Source organism: Saccopteryx leptura, chromosome 3, assembly GCF_036850995.1.
Source record: "Saccopteryx leptura isolate mSacLep1 chromosome 3, mSacLep1_pri_phased_curated, whole genome shotgun sequence".
NCBI lineage: Eukaryota > Metazoa > Chordata > Mammalia > Chiroptera > Emballonuridae > Saccopteryx > Saccopteryx leptura.
This window is the reverse complement of record NC_089505.1, coordinates 289,929,952-289,947,859: the sequence shown is the minus strand read 5'-3', so window position 1 is coordinate 289,947,859 and position 17,908 is coordinate 289,929,952. Positions and strand designations below refer to the sequence as shown.

Here is a 17,908-nt window from a genome sequence, read left to right as displayed (position 1 = left end):
CATGTTCAATAGTCTTGAATTCATAGTTTTTGTCTTTTTTTCCTTTTCAGAAATTGCTCAAGTAACTTCAGCGTATGTAGCTTCTGGTTTGGAACAACTTAGCCTTGCACCGGGGCAGTTAATACTAATTTTAAAGAAAAATACAAGTGGGTGGTGGCAAGGGGAGTTACAGGTAATAATCTTCAAATAACATCTTATCAATTTTATTACAAAAGCATTGCATGCCTCTTAAAAATAAAATGAGTAAAAATTTCAGGTCACCTGGAATCTTACCACTTGTTAATAACCTATACTGTATAACATTTTAATGTATAATGTTTACCTCAAATCTTTAAACTGTTCCTTTTTAGCACAGTTGAATAGATATTGTAAGTAACAATAAGAATACTTTTCTCTAAAGACATCATTGTTTTCCAGTAATACCTGCTTCAATAAACCATAGGTCACCTTCTTAAAGAAAAGCTCAGCATCATCTTTGCCTGGGATAACCCAGGCTTACAGTACAGCCTCCAGGAGGAAAAACATGAGCCAGGATGTGACTTAGGAAAGACTACCCATTGGACTGTCCCCATGTCGTCTTATGTTTTTGAAACATCAGTGCAAGGAAAGGAAGCACAGGCATAGAAGAGCCTGTCTTTTGTCCCTATAATGTTAATAGAGAAAGTTACTGTATATGTTTTGATACAGAGATATTTTTTTCTCTCACTACTATGATTTCCTTATTACTTAAAACTAAAGAACATTTTAGAATTAAAAGATGATGAGTGGTTCAATAGCTGTTGTTTTATGTAAGATTGATACATGATTGTAATAAGGAGAATAAACATAGCTTCATTCTTGCACATCAACTTACCTAAAGAACAGTGAATGTTCAAAATTCAGTATCTTCTTGAATAACCTTCTGAAATTCCACCTTCAAGTTAGCTTTGAAGATTGACCCAACTAAATGGGAAACATGGCTCTCCACAAATTTTATTTATTATCTCCTGATGAATTAACAAAGCCCCAAGAGGTGTTTACCATGGGCTGTGCCATTTTAAGTGCTGGCTCAAACTTACTAAAAGAACTCCAGCCTGAACAGGCAGTGGTGCAGTGGATAGAGTGTCGGACTGGGATGCGGAAGACCCAGGTTTGAGACTCCAAGGTCGCCAGCTTGAGCGCAGGCTCATCTGGTTTGAGCAAAAGCTCACCAGCTTGAACCCAAGGTCGCTGGCTCAAGCAAGGGGTTACTTGGTCTGCTGAAGGCCCAAGGCACATATGAGAAAGCAATCGATGAACAACTAAGGTGTCCCAACAAAAAACTGATGATTGATGCTTCTCATCTCTCTCCATTCCCGTCTGTCTATCCCTCTCTCTGACTCTCTCTCTCTCTGTCTCTGTAAAAAAAAAAGAACTCCAGAAAAGTCTTTTTAGTTTATTAATATTATTTGTGTGAAATTCGCAGATTACTCTAAGCCTGAAAGATCTCCTAATAGACTTCTACAAATAGTGTTTTCAGCTGCACTTTGAGATGCATATTGAATCTTCCAGTTGTTTGATGTTGACCTGGAAGGCCAATGCAGAATGCAGGGGTCCCCAAGACCACCCTTACTTTTGACACCAGTTATAAGTTTGGAGGTCCCCAGGACCAATCTCAAGTTCAGTAATTTACTAGAAGGACTCACAAGACTCACTGAAAGCTACAGTAGTCCCCCTTGATCTGGGGGGGATATATTCTAAAATCTCTAGTGGATGCCTGAAACCACAGATAGTACTGAACCCTGTATATGCCATATTTCCCCATGTATAAGACATACCCTTTTTCAAAAAATTTGGGGTCTAAAAACTGGGTGGATCTTATACAGTGATTGTGATATTTCAAATGCCATAGGTAGAACTGAGGACGAGGCAATATATGAAGATAGTGATTCATCATCAGACACAGATGAGGACAAGCTAATGGATGTGAGTTTTGTCAGTGATGAGGAGTTATATGAATTTTATGATGAATAAAACTTGAGTTCAATAACTTGAAGTAATACATTTTTTTTCCATTTTTGGGCCCCAAAATTAAGGTGTGTCTTATACATAGGAGCATCTTATACATGCGCAAATATGGTACTATATTTTTTCCCATACATTTATACCTATGATAGTGTTTAATTTATAAATTAAACATAGTAAGAAAACAAAAAAAAGAAAGAAAACTAATAGTAAAATTAGAAAAAGTGTAACAGTATACTGCAATAAAAGTTATGTGAATGTGATCCTTCAAAATATCTTACTGTACTCGCCTTTTCTTTTAAAGGGATCACTTTATAGCTTTTCTTTGGCATGTCCCAATTGCCTGCATCACTACTCTTGTCCTTTGGGTCCATCATGAAGTAAAATAAGTGTTACTTGAATACAAATACTACAGTGCCATGACAGTTGATATGATAACCTAGGCAGCTACTGAGTAATAGGCAGGTAGTGTATACAGTGTGGATGCACTGGACAAAGGGATGGTTCACGTCCTGGGTGTGACAGAGAGGGATGGTGTGAGATTTCATCATGCTACTCAGACTAGTGTGGAACTCAACACTTATGAATTGTTTGTTTCTGGATTTTTTTTACTGAATATTTTCAGACCACAGTTGATCATGGGTAACTAAAACTCTGGAAAGTGAAACTATAGATTAAGGGGGACTGCTGCTGTATGATCCATGGTTACAGTTTATTATGGCCAAAGGATTTAGATTAAAATTAGCCCAGGGAAGAAATATATGGGGCAGAATCAGGAGAGTTCCAAACACAAAGCTTCCAGCTGTCCTCTCGGGTGGAGTCATGAACAGCAGTCCCAACAGAAAGAGTTTTGCCAAGCAAAGAAGCTCTCTTGAGCCTTGGTGTCCAGAGTTAATTATTGGGACTGGATCATGCAGACATGGTTGGCTGCCTGTGTGGCTGAACTCAATCTCCAGCCTCTCCAGGGGTTGAGTGCACACTCTGTGACCCAGAGTACCCACTGTAAATCACATTGTTAGACTATCTGGCGTGGTCAAGACCCCAGGGCAAACTAAGACACTCATCATCAGCCATGGCAGTCCAGAGATTTAGGGATGACCTCCCAGGAGCCAAATACAAAAACCAGACCTTTCTTCAAGTAAGATTAAATTCTATAGTACACAGGGTTTTACTCACTTTCAGTTTCTGTCTCAGTAATTGGTCTTAATATCACTTTCATACTTCTTTTGCTAATTTTACAGGCCAGAGGCAAAAAGAGACAGAAAGGATGGTTTCCTGCCAGCCACGTTAAACTTTTGGGTCCCAGTACTGAAAAAACTACACCTGCCTTTCATCCTGGTATGGAATGGGTTCACTTGTGTTTTATCATAGAGAATTTTTGTTAAAACTCACCAACTTTTCAGATTAGCTAACTCTGAAAAATATTGAAAATTGTCATTTCTATACCACTGCCTAAAAATATGTTACAGTGAGGATTTCCTTTCTAAAAAGTTCTGTGTAGAAACAGCCAACTGTTCAGTGATACTTGAATGTCTTTACTCCTTAAAATTTTTCAAAGTGGCATTGCTCTACCATCAGACTTAAAGCAGAGCAGTTCTCTTAGATTTCTAACTGTAATTTCAAAAGCTTAACTTTTGTGAAACAGAATGAGGGAAGGAGGGTAGAGAGAGCCAATGAAGGGCAAATTATGGCTAATTTTAACAAAAACTAGAAGACTAGATAAAGAAGATGTGGCACATATACACCATGGTATACTATTCAGCCATAAGAAATGATGACATCGGATCACTTACAACAAAATGGTGGGATCTTGATAACATTATACGGAATGAAATAAGTAAATCAGAAAAAAACAAGAACTGCAGGATTCCATACATTGGTGGGACATAAAAACAAGACTAAGAGACATGGACAAGAGTGTGGTAGTTACGGGGGGCAGGGGGAGGGAAGGAGGGAGAGGGGGAGGGGTGGGGGAGGGGCACAAAGAAAACTAGATAGAAGGTGACGGAGGACAATCTGACTTTGGGTGATGGGTATGCAACAGAATTGAATGACAAGATAACCTGGACATGTTTTCTTTGAATATATGTACCCTGATTTATTGATGTCGCCCCAATAAAATAAAAATTTATTTATAAAAAAAAATATTAGAGTAATTCAGATCCTAGGGGAATTTTGACATGTCTTTGTGGGAATAATTAACTTGTTAAATGTGTCGTGTTGTTTTTTTTTGGCAGTGTGTCAGGTGATTGCAATGTATGACTATGTAGCGAACAATGAGGATGAGCTAAACTTCTCCAAGGGACAGCTTATCAATGTTTTGAACAAAGATGATCCTGACTGGTGGCAGGGAGAAATCAATGGGGTGACTGGTCTCTTCCCTTCAAACTATGTTAAGATGACGACAGACTCAGATCCAAGTCAACAGTGTGAGTAATATCAAATCATTGGCCTCTCAGCTAGTGTAAAAGCTTTAATATGTGGCACTGCCTTTAGTACTGTTCTGGATCAGGTATTAAACTCAGCACTCTTAGTAAATGTATATTAGTATTTAAAGTAAGAAAATGTAAAAGCTTTTCAAAAGTTTAAAAGTTATATTGCTTATTTTAAATATTTTTCTCCTAGCTTCAGACCTTACTGTTAGACTATATCTGAAAATGTCCCAGTTCTTTTACGGGTCATTTGGTATGACAGCGGTCTACACTGCAGTTCCCTTTACCACACCACCTTTCTCAGCATGCAGTGGTCGTATTCAGCTTAGTAAAAAGCAAATAGTAAATACCCTATTCACCTATTAAAAATTACCCTTTTATTGTATTTATTTCCCATATATTTACACATCATACAGGTAAGAATAAAATTTAAAAACTCTTTTAAGCTATTTGTTTTTAAAACTCTCGTTAGGTGAATTAGGTGATACTTCACAGCACAGAGACACATGCGTCAAGGTCTAGTTCACCGTTTTTAGAACAAGGGTCATATTTGGTATTTAAAATTACTTCTTGGTAGTTACGTAACCTTACTTATACTTGACAATAAACATGAAGTAATAGTAAATTAGAAAACAAACAGTGCTTGGAAATAGGAAATACTTTTTAACCTTTATAAAATGAGTATCAGTTTTCCCCACCCTTTTGATTTCTTTTTTATATATATAAAATACATCATGATTTATATTTTTATTATTATTGTGAAATTATTCTAATAGATTTAGTCTTTCATTTTAATTTAATTCCTGAGAGATCTAAGTGGTAACCCAGTCATAGCTGAGGTATGCTTACAATTCAGTGCAAGTATTGCAAATTTACACTATAATTTTCCAGTATTCATGCTTTATTTTCACTTTGGAACTCGTAAAGCTAGTTCTTACTCTAGGAGAAGATTTTCCTTTAGACAATGCAACTAAATTTCCCAATTTGGAGGACAGAGAAGTCCAGTTTTTTATGGTTTGAACATTCCCAAAACCATCTTAGGGTTTCAGGAGAATTGGTAAAGAAAATAACAACTTGGGTTACCTAAACTAATGACCATTTTAAGCTCTGCTGATGGTCTGGCAGTTTTTAGTGCTTGCCAGTTTATCTGGTTAGTTAGGAGTACCTGAGGCACCTTCCTGAATCAGAGAGGAAGAGCTGGTCAGACCTACTGGGCCTACAAGAGCTTTGGCTAGTGATCCCTGGAGGCTTTCTTTCCAGCATGTCAATGCATCGGGCGTGATATTGTCTATGATGTCAGGTGATGGTTTTCCAGCTATCTCGTTGTTGTTGTTGTTGATTTTGTTTTTCTGTGGTGGAACACTTTTTTCAATTCAGAATTCTCTTAGGAATGAATATATATATATATTTTTAAAAAGCTATTCTAAAGGAAGAACAGCCGGGTATGTATAAGGTCTACCAGAAAGTTCTGTCCGTTTCTATCACAAGTTTCGACACGTAAGCACATGTTTATTTGGCGCATGTGCGCCTCTCTATTTTTATCACTTAATGTATACATACTGACGTAGCAAATTAACTAAAACAAAGTTGATTCATGTTAGTCTTATGTGTGAAGCGATAGTGTACCCATTAGCTACTGATAAAGTTCATTTACGCCATTGTAATTTTTACAAATTTCAACAAGGAAGAAATGCTACAGAAGCATGTCTGTCGCATCCACCACATTCCCCGGACTTAGCACCCTCCGACTATCGCTTGTTTTTGTCCTTACAAGATTTTTTGAAGGGCAAAAAATTCAAAAATGAAGAAGATATCAAACAAGCACTGGTTCAATTTTTTGCATCAAAAGATAAAACATTTTTCAAAAATGGGATATACAAATTGCCCTCACGCTGGCAAGAAATCATTAATAATAATGGCAATTATATTATTTAATAAAGTTTATTGACGGTAAGAAAAATTTGTATTTTGTTTTATTCCAAAAACGGACAGAACTTTCCAGTAGACCTTATATTAGTCAGTAAAAACCAGTTAAATTTTAGATTACCATTTGTGTTTCTTGGTCCCTTAGAAGTATATATTATTATGACAGTGGGATACCCTATAGCCTAGGTATGTGGTAGGCTGTACCATCTAGGTTTGGGTAAGTGCACTCTGCGATGTTTGCACAGTGACAAAATTGCCTGATGTTGCATTTCTCAAAACAGATTCCTGTCATTAAGTGGTACGTGACTGTATTCTTTTAAAGGTTGAGAATAATAATAATTCAAATTTGTTTAGTTGACATTGCATGTTATTCAAATTTTTTCTCACTTAATTTGCTTTATGTTCATTTTATTCCTCATTTTTCTTTTTATAGGACCCAATGTTGTCTTCCAGTGTGAAAGCACCCCAGAGACCCACTATCCAAGTTTGACTCTAGCGTGGAGGCAGGGCAGGCAGCCCTGATCAAATATCTCCTACACAATTCATTAACTTCGTTCGAATGTTAGAGCCACTTGGGATTATTTATTTGTGTTTCTAATTTACAGTTAAAATTTATTTGTATCAAGTTAAAGGATAGTGGGTCTTTGTGTGGCTTTCCCTGCTGTTCACTCTGGCATCCTTGAGCATATTTCTTCTTTTTTAATTTGGTAATTGTAGGTCATTAGCATGCACATTGAGTTTTCCCTTACGTGGTGGGAATTCAAACACACAAAGACCCACTATTTGCACAAACTGTTCTCTCTTGTTTGGAATGGACTGCCATGCTTTTCTGATGTTATTGCAACTTGTATATTGATTACAGAATTCAGATAAAATTTGCATATGTTTTGCTCTTATGTTTGATCTAATCCTAATCACAGTGAGCTCTTAATTGGTTCAATGTGTGATTTGCCCCCAAATATGCACTGTTTACTCTGTTACCTTCTAATATGCCACTATTCAGTATTTAAATTCGTTAAAGGCCAAGAATTGGAAATAACCTTTTTTTTTTTTTTTCTGTGTATTTTGGGGTAGGAGCAATAACACTTTGGGGAGTGTTTCTTATCTCAGAAGAAAAAAGTGACCTGCCCCGTCAGTATGTACAGAATAGATTATGTACCATCTCTGTGCGCTGCCCAGGACAAGCACTATACTATGGTAGTTCCCTCAGGATCTGTATGTGCTTTGGGCTAACGAAGATACTGCATCATGTCCTGCAGCAATTAGTTGTTACTTCTTCATTGATGATCTAAAAATGTATCATTTTTGAGGACTGAAAGGCTCCCATCAATGGCCACGAGATATGAAACCTTCCCTAGTTTAGAACACTTATATCTACAATACATATTAAAGTCAAATTCATGTTATCTATTCTAATTAGGTGACTACATATCCCAGATTACAAAAGGACAGAGGTTGACATTCTTCTTAATATATTTAGTAAAGATCATAAGGAACCTTTGAAGAGTTTAAATGTCCCTGAGGCAGGCGTGCAGGCTCTGTCTGGTTAAGAATGAATCCGAGTGAAGGAGAGATTGTGAGTTGGCGTTCCTCTATGTCCATTAAGCTGCTGTGAGGCTAGAGGGTTGACTTTACCATTCAGAATTCTCTGGCTAATATCTGTTCCTCAACCACATTGGCTATTTTGGCATAGGATTTTAATTTTTCTTGAATGGAAACACTTTAAAGATTATTAAACACTTAACATTATTTAAAACTAATAAATGTGAGAGTACTTAGCTGAAACAAGAAGGAGTTTTAGGGGACAGTATTAAACTATTTTTGAAAATCAATGAGAAGTTTATACAATTTAAAATGTTTACAAACTGCAGTGCAATCTACTGTTTATGAATGTCAAAGTATTATCAGGAAAAGTGTACATACAGTCACAGACTTATTTCCTCACAGAGTTCTTTAAGAAGATAAAAACATATTTTATATCTTGGAGTTTAAGTTAAGTAAAATCATATTTTGTGCAATATTTTTGTTAATGTGCCTATATATTATGAATGAATGATTTATTTCAGTCATATATTGCCTAAGTCATAACTTGACAACACTTGAGAAAGAATCAACAGTTTAGTTGGAACTTCACAAAGTTCAAATGTCTGTATTCCAAAATACTTCATGCTATTGGGATGTGTGGTGATATGTATGTGTGCTCCCTGGGGTAGGGACTTGTAATTATCAGACCACCTCAATTTTTAGCATTTGGCATCATCATGATACTTTTATAAACTATGACATTAATAGGAAAGCAATAATATTACTTTACAGGTGGGATAACAGATTTGCCTGCAGTCACTAAAGGAGACATTACAAAGACTGAGTCCTTGTGAAATCAACTGATCTCCCAAATCAAACAGATTATTAGGTCTTTCCTTTTAATGTTCTGAACTTTCTGCTTTTGTACCCTTTAGTTGGATTCAGATTAAGGAGTTACTTTCAGTTCATTATAAACCCTGAGGTTAGAAATCAGACCGCCGCTAATTAGCCACATGATTTGGCATAACATTTTCTCTTTATAATTATTTTTTTGCATTTGGACTTACCTAATACACTGATAAATCACTTCAAAGGTATTTTATAATGTAAATCATTCACTTTTACACTGATATAGACTATTAAGAATGACATTCAGGTAGAGCTTAGGATCTGTACTCAATTTGAAAAGAATGTACTAATCAGGTAGCTATGGACTAAATCACATAGTGACATATTTAAGCTGTATGTCAGTCAAAAGTGCATGTAATCCTTTGCAATACCTCACGTGTAGCCACGTACTTGCTCTCTTCCTCATTCAGTGCGAGGCAGCTTTCAGTTTGCACAGAAAGCAACGTTAGAAGGAAACAGTTTATCAGGAACACAGAGTTTTAAAATGGGAACACTGCTGAGTAAATCTGAACCCTGTAGGAGATAAAGGTTATTTAAAATTTGTAATACATGATAATCATTTTTAAAGTATGTGATTAAATCTGATAGGTTTTCCAGCAGTGAAAAAATTAGTTCTAAAACCAAAGCTGGTTTTTGTGGGTTTTTTTAGAAATTTGAAAATTTAAATCAACCTTCTTCATTGTAGAAGTTTCCTCTAAAACTTTATCTTAAAGAGTCATTTTAAAGTAATAGAACTATTAAAACAATGTAACTGCTATATTAGTGTTTTAAAGTACAATGTGAATACTGATAGTTTTAAATAAAGAAGGTGGGGAGAAGAAAAGTAGAGAAAGAAATGCCAATTCCAGTCAAAGCTTTATTTGCCAAATTTCCTTAGAATGAATTTTACCAAGTTCCAAATTCTTGTAAATAGAATCTCTAGTGGAAATTCTGAGAGACTTCCGCCTAAAGTGGCATTGTCCAATGCTGCTGTGATGCTACTGTAATGTAATAAATTATTAAATTGTTGCAAAGTGCTGTTTTTCGCCTTAAATTTTTTGTGTGTGTGTCTTGAAAACTATAGTATTAAAGGTATTGAGATGTGCAAATGCTGGGCACGCTTGGCATGAGGTAATCTGTTTTTATTTTTACAAAATTGTAATACAACTATGCAAGTGTGTTTATTAAAAGGACACAAACTACATTGTTTGTATTGTGTATTTCTTTGGAAGCACCCTTTAAAACTTATTTTTGATTGTTTATCTATAGTCCTGATTGAATTTCTTTGGAATTTCTCTTTTTCCTTAATGTAGTCCCTGAGTATAGGCCAGGGAATTATTTTATATCACAGGGGGCAAAAAAGAAACTTTTAAGTGTTCAAGATTGAAATAGTTTGATCCTAGATAATCATAAGTCATTTCAAAAGCAAAAGAAATTCTGATTGGAAAATATTATCTAGGATAATAATAGACCACTATGTTACTTAGAGTTTTTATGCCAACATTTTTTCTAAAAAAGATTGGATAGAACTTAACAAGTTAATAGTCATTGCAAATGTGGTTAAGACATTCCAGTACCAAGTAAGAGTCTAAAAAGAAACTGCAGTGAATGCTTGGGGGTTCCAGATCTAAACAGAGTATCACATCTAAGTGATTACGTAGCTGGTTTTACCTCTAGTGAAAAAAAAAATGGATCAATATTTAATTCATCCATCAATGTCTGGCATAAACAACCACTTTTCCATAAAAACCTTCAATTTCTGGAAAGTCATTCAACTAATGCATGCTGGATATTTGCATAAGGCCAAGACATGAATATGTGCTAAGAAAATGAAAATGAGTGTCAAATGGCCCTAGCTCTGTACCTAACTCTGTGAGGGGATCAAGCACATAAGCAGATAATTACAAAACATGCTAAGCGCAGTGATAGATATTTACTGGGCATCAAGCAAGTTCAATGAAGGAATACCTAATTCAACCATAGGTTGGTGAATTAGAGACTTCCTGGAGGAAGCAACTATCAGATCACTATGTAGGAGTAAACCAGATGTGAGGGTGGGATGGTGGAGAGTACAGTAAAGACAAGAAGCAGCATAGGTGCAGGAGGGGAAGTGCAAAGCCAGGAACAATGAAAGGAGGCTAAGAGGCAGACCAAGAGCTAAAGCAGAGATTCTGTAGCTTGGCTGCTCATTTTAGTCACCTAGGAAGTTTTGAAAAGATATTGGTTCCTGAGCCCTGATTTAAACAACCTAAAGTGTGCCCTAGGCTTGGCTTTGTTTTTTTTTCATAGAGCTCACCAGATAATTCTGTCATGAAGCCAAGGTGGAGAAAAAGTGACAAAACAGTTACAAATTGTTTTTGAGGGAAAATTGGCAGGAGTTGGGAACTGATGGGATGTGTGGGCAAGTGGAAGGCTCAGGATCTTGGTGACAGGGTGAAATAATGGTGCCACCAGCTGAAGTAAAGAATCATAGCTGGGGAAGAAGATGAGTTTGGTTTTGACCCCCAAGTACCTATGAGGCATTCAGGTAGGACTGTCCAGCAGGCAGGCAGATACAATTAAAATACATAGTGTCAGATGTACAGCAGATGGTGGAATGAGTATGGATAGTTGTTGAGCCATTAAAAGTAAAAGATTACTTGGGGAGAAAATCAGAACTTGGAAGGTATTAGCGTTAAGGATTGGATAGTGAAAGGAACCTATTGGAGACAGGAAACAGGTTCCAGGAGAACAGAATTATTGTGCTAATATTGCCACAATTAAGTCTAGTTGTATAATCATCACTTATACCAGTAAAAAGAAGGAACATGCTTTTTATTGAGCACTTTTTAGTCTAGGTACTTCTGTTTTTTCCCCCCCTTAAATGAGAGGAGGGGAGATTGTGAGACCAACTCCCACATGTGCCCCAACCAGCATCCACCTGGTAACACCCATCTGGGGCCAATGCTCGAATCAACCAAGCTATCCTCAGCACCCAGGGCCAACGCTCAAACCAATTGAGCCACTGGCTATGGGAGAAGAAGGGAGAGAGGATGGGGGAGAGAAGCAGATGGTCACTTTTTTTGTGATGGGAATTGAACCCGGGACATCCATACACCAGGCCGATGTTCTACCACTGAGCCAACCAGCCAGGGCCCTAGGTACTTTGCTAAGGTTCTCAATGTATTACTTCATTATTACTTTCTTTGTACAGATATGCAAATTAAATTAACTTGTCTAAGATTAGATAGCTAGTTAGCAGTCGAGCTGGGTTCAAACTCAAGTGGTCTGGCTCCATAGTCCATGCCCCTAACCTCTTCATTAATGTAGCGTGTGCTGCGACTGTCATCATTTCTATAATAATGAAAGTCCTGCAATACAACCATCACTTGAACCAATGAAAAGAGAAAAAGTCAGGCTGCATGCACAGTGTGTGTGGTAAAAAACCACACACAGAGATAAGGAGGCAAGGACTGAATATAATAAACAAGGACAAGAGTCTATAAGAAGTCTTCAGAAAAATAAAGCTGAACATAATGACTTTTTCAATAACAGCTTTATTGAGATGTAATTTATATATCATATGATTCTCCCCAAGTATATAATTCGGTGGTTTTTAGTATATTCACAGAGTTGTCAAACCATGATTACAATCAATTATAGGACATTTTTATCACCAGAAAGAAACGCTGTACCCCATAGCTTTCACCCTCCTAGCTTCCACTGCACCCCTACTCAAGCTGGAGGCAATCATGAAAGACCTACTTACTGTCTCCAGATGTTTGCCTATTCTGGACATATAAAAGTGTGGGGGGTAAAAATTAAAAGAAAAAAGTATGTGGGGTTTTTGTATTTGGCTATTTCACATAGCATGTTTTCAAGAAAGTTTCATGCTGCAGCTTGTATCAGTGCTTTATTCTTTTTCGTGGCCAAATAATATTTCATTGTATAGACATACCATAATTTGTTTCTTCATTCATTAGTTGATGTACTTTTGGATTGTTTCTAGTTTTTCACTATTACAAATAATGCTACTCTGAACCTTTGTGTACAAGTTTATGTGTGGACCTATGTTTCATTACTCTCAGTATATATCTAGGAGTGGAATTGCTGAGTCAAATGGTAATTCTGTGTTTAACTTTTCGAGGAACTGCCAGACTGTTTTCCAAAGTGGCTGCACCATTTATATTCCCACCAGCAGTGTAGAAGGGTTTCTGTTTCTCCACATTCATGCCACCCCTTGTTATGACCATCCTTTGTTATAGGATGGCTATAACAAAGTGATATCTCATTGTGGTTTTGATCTGCAGCCCCTCAGTAACTAATGATCTTGAGCATCTTTTCATGTGCTTTTTGGTTATTTATATATCTTTTTTGGAGAAATGTATATTCAGATTATTTGTCTACATTTAAATTGAGTGACTTGTCTTTATAACCATTTTTTAACATTTTTTTAAAACAAGAACAACAAATTATGAAAGATGTCCTTAAGAGAGATGACTTGGCCCTGGCCGGTTGGCTCAGCGGTAGAGCGTCAGCCTGGCATGCGGGGGACCCAGGTTCGATTCCCGGCCAGGGCACATAGGAGAAGCGCCCATTTGCTTCTCCACCCCCACCCCCTCCTTCCTCTCTGTCTCTCTCTTCCCCTCCCGCAGCCAAGGCTCCATTGGAGCAAAGATGGCCCGGGCGCTGGGGATGGCTCCTTGGCCTCTGCCCTAGGCGGCAGAGCGACGCCCCGGAGGGGCAGAGCATCGCCCCCTGGTGGGCAAAGCGTCGCCCATGGTGGGCGTGCCGGGTGGATCCCGGTCGGGCGCATGCGGGAGTCTGTCTGACTGTCTCTCCCCGTTTCCAGCTTCAGAAAAATACAAAAAAAAAAAAAAAGAGAGAGATGATTTAATTCTGTTGTCAAAAAGGAAAATCAGGCCCTGGCTGGTTGGCTCAGTGGTAGAGTGTCGGCCTGGCGTGCAGGAGTCCCGGGTTCAATTCCCGGCCAGGGCACACAGGAGAAGCGCCCAACTGCTTCTCCACCCCTCCCCCTCTCCTTCTTCTCTGTCTCTCTCTTCCCCTCCTGCAGCCAAGGCTCCATTGGAGCAAAGTTGGCCCAGGCGCTGAGGATGGCTCTATGGCCTCTGCCTCAGGCGCTAGAATGGCTCTGGTTGCAACAGAGCGACACCCTAGATGGGCAGAGCATCGCTCCCTGGTGGGCATGCCGGGTGGATCCCGGTCGGGCGCATGCGGGAGTCTGTCTGACTGCCTCTCCGTTTCCAACTTCAGAAAAAAAAAAAAGGAAAATCACTTACTTAAAGAGATTGATAAAATCAAAGAGTGGTAAAATGAGCATAGTGGGAGGATTGCTTTGAATCCTGGACCTTCAGGCTCCCCCTCTGAACCTTAGCCTCATCTGTGTAATGAGGATAGTGATACATACATTGCAGGTGAGACTTGAGGGACTTTTTGACGCACTAGTCTAATACATAGTCCATGTCTAATACATAGATACTAGGAATGACAGCTAACAATGACTTAGCATTGACTGTGCACCACACAGTAGCCTAAGCACTTTAGGAGTGTGTCTGGGTTAGTCACTGGTGGATGAAGCTGGAACTCAAGTCTGGATCTGACTCCAGAGCTCGTGCTCTTAGCCAACCCTCATGCTACTTTCCACAAACCGGGCACTGCTGTTACTCCAGGTCACAAAAGCGAGCCATCATCAGTTAATTCCAAGATAGAGGTGAGAAGAGAGTAAAGACAATTAGTCGCTTTTAATGAATGCTGGCTGGTCAAGTTACATTTCAAGGTACTGGGAAGATCTGCTACTGGGATTCCTGTGTTACCTGGGGTCATGTCATCCACCATAAAATCACAGTAAGGCAATGCTTAGAATCAGTGTATTCTGACCTTTGGGGCAAAGTGTCCAATTACGTAGTCATGAACAAGATGAAAATATGGGCTGTATGATCATAACATTGGGGAAATTTAAGGATGTAGCAGGCTGTTCAGTAATACTGAGAAAAAAATATTTGTGCATATGAAACTCCTGTTGCCCCAGAACAGTACTGTAGTATTAGGGGTACCAAAGAGCTGAAGTATGTAGAACATTAGATTTGAAATTGGCTATTAGAATAAAGTACTAATTATATGTGAGGCAGAGGAGAGGACATTTAAGGGACCAGTTATGTTACATGGACACAAAAAAACATTAGATTAAGGGCCCTGTTGGCTTTTTGCGGTGCTTTTGGGATATTTGGCATTGAGAATATTTATACTACACCCTTTTTTCCTTCTAGGATTCAGTTAAATAAGCATAATACCAGGTTAAGTTTACAGATGCTCTTGTCAATGTTTCACCACCAGTAGGATCGCAATGTAAGCACCACTTAAAATGGCCTGGCATTTCAAAGTATAAGACTTGACTCAGAAGACCTAGATTTAGGGATTTAGTAGCTCTAAACTCTACAGTAGGCCGTTTAACCTCCCAGCTTCACATTCTCCATGTATTTATACAGTAGAGATCAAAGTTGTACCAGTTATTCAGAGGATCAATCAAAGGTTGTAAATTGTCATACACATGTCATGCTGACGGTTTTGTTTCTTGTTAGAATGGAAAGTTCTGTGTTGACTGAACATAAAACTACTGCTTCGTGACATCCTTTCCTAATACTCTGAATTTTCAACAGCACCTTAATTCCCTCAGTTGAGTCAGTATCTGACTTGCAGACTGAACACATATCAGCTTGAACTAGCTGCTTTCTGAGGCGAAGTCTTCACCTCTGTCTACCATCAGGAGGTCTTTGCTGTCTTTTAGGCTAATAATGTTTCACCTTAGATTTAAAAATAAAAAAGTAAGTTGATCTTTTTATCCACTTGCATTTATCAGCAGAGTTGCTCTTGGAAGTTCTAGAATACTTGTGTTTTCTGGTAGCCAAATAATTTGCTTTCTGTTAGTCTGCAGCATAAGAATACAATATGAACTTCTCCCCTTTTTTTATGCTTAAATGAGCAACCTAACACCTGCTGACAGTAAACTTGACAGGCATCAAAAAAGACACAGAGTTAAAAAAATTGTTCAAGAATTATTTAAGTTTCCAAAACAAAATCACAAATATCTGTGGCTTTGTGGTGCTGGCACACTACCTGATACATAGTTTGCACTCAATAAATATTTGCCAAGTGGATAAAAGGCTGTTATTCTTTCATAAAATTAGCCAGTATTTTCTAGTACTCTGATAAAATTTCAATATTAAAGGCTCCTTTCAGAAAATGCCCAGTTTAGTCATCTGGATTTACTGTTAAAATCTTGTCTTTTTACTGAGCTTAAACGGTGAGACTGAAAACCATTGTCTGATACTCTGCTTAATTTTGCACACACAGAGAATGGCTTTATTCAGTGGCAGCGCTATCCTCAAAAAGGGCAAGGACTTTTCAGGATTTACGACATAATCTGAACAAGTCCCTCTTTGTATTAGCCATCACAAATTGTCTTTTGTGCTTTATCTTCTGGAATCTTCGCAGATCTCTCTCCTTTACTTTCCTTACGCATTCTAGTTGCCTCTTGTTCTTGATTGCACTGTAACAGGGAACAGTTGTTCCCAACTCTAGTGGGACAAAACTTCACAGCCATTATACATCATTCATAATTTGTCTCTCAATCTCCACATCCTAACACAGCTGTTGGGGGTCTTGTGGCCCAGCCCACCACTAATTATTCTTCTGGAACTTTGACCTGATAATAACTATGATCTCTCATTTCCCCATTCTTCCTGTCTACCGGAAAGAATTAACTAGGAAGTTTTCATCATTCTTACTGCCTGCCTATAGTTAATATTGATGTACTATCTCCCACAGCTCAGAATTTATCTTCATATCACATTCTATAAATATTTGTTGAAGGCCTACCATGTGTCGGACATGGAAATAAAGCAGATTATAAAATAGATAAAAATTCCTGCCCTCTTGGAGCTGACAATACAGTAAGATAAGACAGAAAACAAACAAAATGAATGAGTATGTGGGGTCTTAGGAAAATAAAGCAGGTTAGGGAACAGGAGTGCTAGGGAGGACAGGTGGGTCCAGAGGGATTTCAATTTTAAAGTTATATTCAGTCTCTCTGAAATGGTGACTGGTGAGCAAAGACTTGAAGGGCATGAGGTATACCTGAAGAAAGCCAAGTGGGTATCCGTAAGGTCATTCTGGGCAGAGGGACCAGCACATGCAAAGGCTTGAAGCAGGAGCATGCCCGAAATGCTTGAGAACAGCATGGCGGCTGGAACAGAGAGAAAAGAAAGGGGAGGAGGAAACAGGACAGATGGGTAACCAAGGAGATGGGGTAGGGGACTGCTTAGGTTCTCATGGGCTGATTGTAAGAACTTTGGCTTTCGCTTGGAATAAGAAGAATCCATTGAAGCCTTTAATCAAAGGAGTGATGTGATCTGATGTCTTAATGTGACAGCTCTAGTTTGCTAACTGAAAGAGGGGGATGGGGTTCATATTTATTAGAATTGTGTAATACTTTTATTTATATCTACCTTATTGCATATTTTGTTTTACCATGCATTTTCTTTGCTTTTTTAAAAATTCACCTTGAATATATACCCACCAATCTAGTTGTTATTATTTTATGCTGTCAGTAATTGTTTTGACTTTTCATATATTTGCTAGTCTTTTATGCTCACCATTCCTTTTTCTTTTTTTTTACCACTCCTTACATTTTTTTTTCCTTCGCAAAATACATCTTTTAATAGTTTGCTTTAGTCACATCTCTATTAGTGGTAAATGTGCTCAAACTTTGCCTGAAAATGTTTTTATTTCTCGACCACTCATGATAGTATAACTAGAATTCTAGTTTGACAGTTATTTTTCCTTAATGCCCCCTGTTGTTGGCTTGAGTTATGTGCAGCCAGACTCATTGCTGTTCCTGTGTAGTTATTCTGCTTTTTCTTTCTGTTTTAATGATTTTTTTCTCCTTGGTGTTTTACAGTCTAAGTAAGTACCCCCACCACCACCCCCCACCCAATCAGGAGTCATTATTCCTCCTGAATCTGTGGAGTTATATCTTTCATCAATTCTAGAAAGTTCTCAACCACTTTAATTCAATATTACCTCTTCCTATTCTTTCTATCTTACCCTCCAAGATTCCATTAGATTTTACTGGGCCATGTTATTCTGTTCTCCGTATT

The 17,908-nt window shown here is 38.0% G+C and overlaps 1 protein-coding gene across 9 annotated transcripts in view; it reads left to right on the top strand.

Moving 5' to 3' along the window:
* ITSN2 (intersectin 2) overlaps positions 1-17,908 on the top strand; it is a 145,736-nt gene that overhangs the window by 96,943 nt on the left and 30,885 nt on the right. For all 9 annotated transcript variants that reach the window (XM_066378744.1, XM_066378745.1, XM_066378746.1 and 6 more), the window contains 3 exons: positions 51-172; positions 3,225-3,321; positions 4,221-4,412. In XM_066378744.1, coding sequence (XP_066234841.1) covers positions 51-172; positions 3,225-3,321; positions 4,221-4,412 — 411 coding nt within the window. The remainder of the gene's footprint in view (positions 1-50; positions 173-3,224; positions 3,322-4,220; positions 4,413-17,908) is intronic.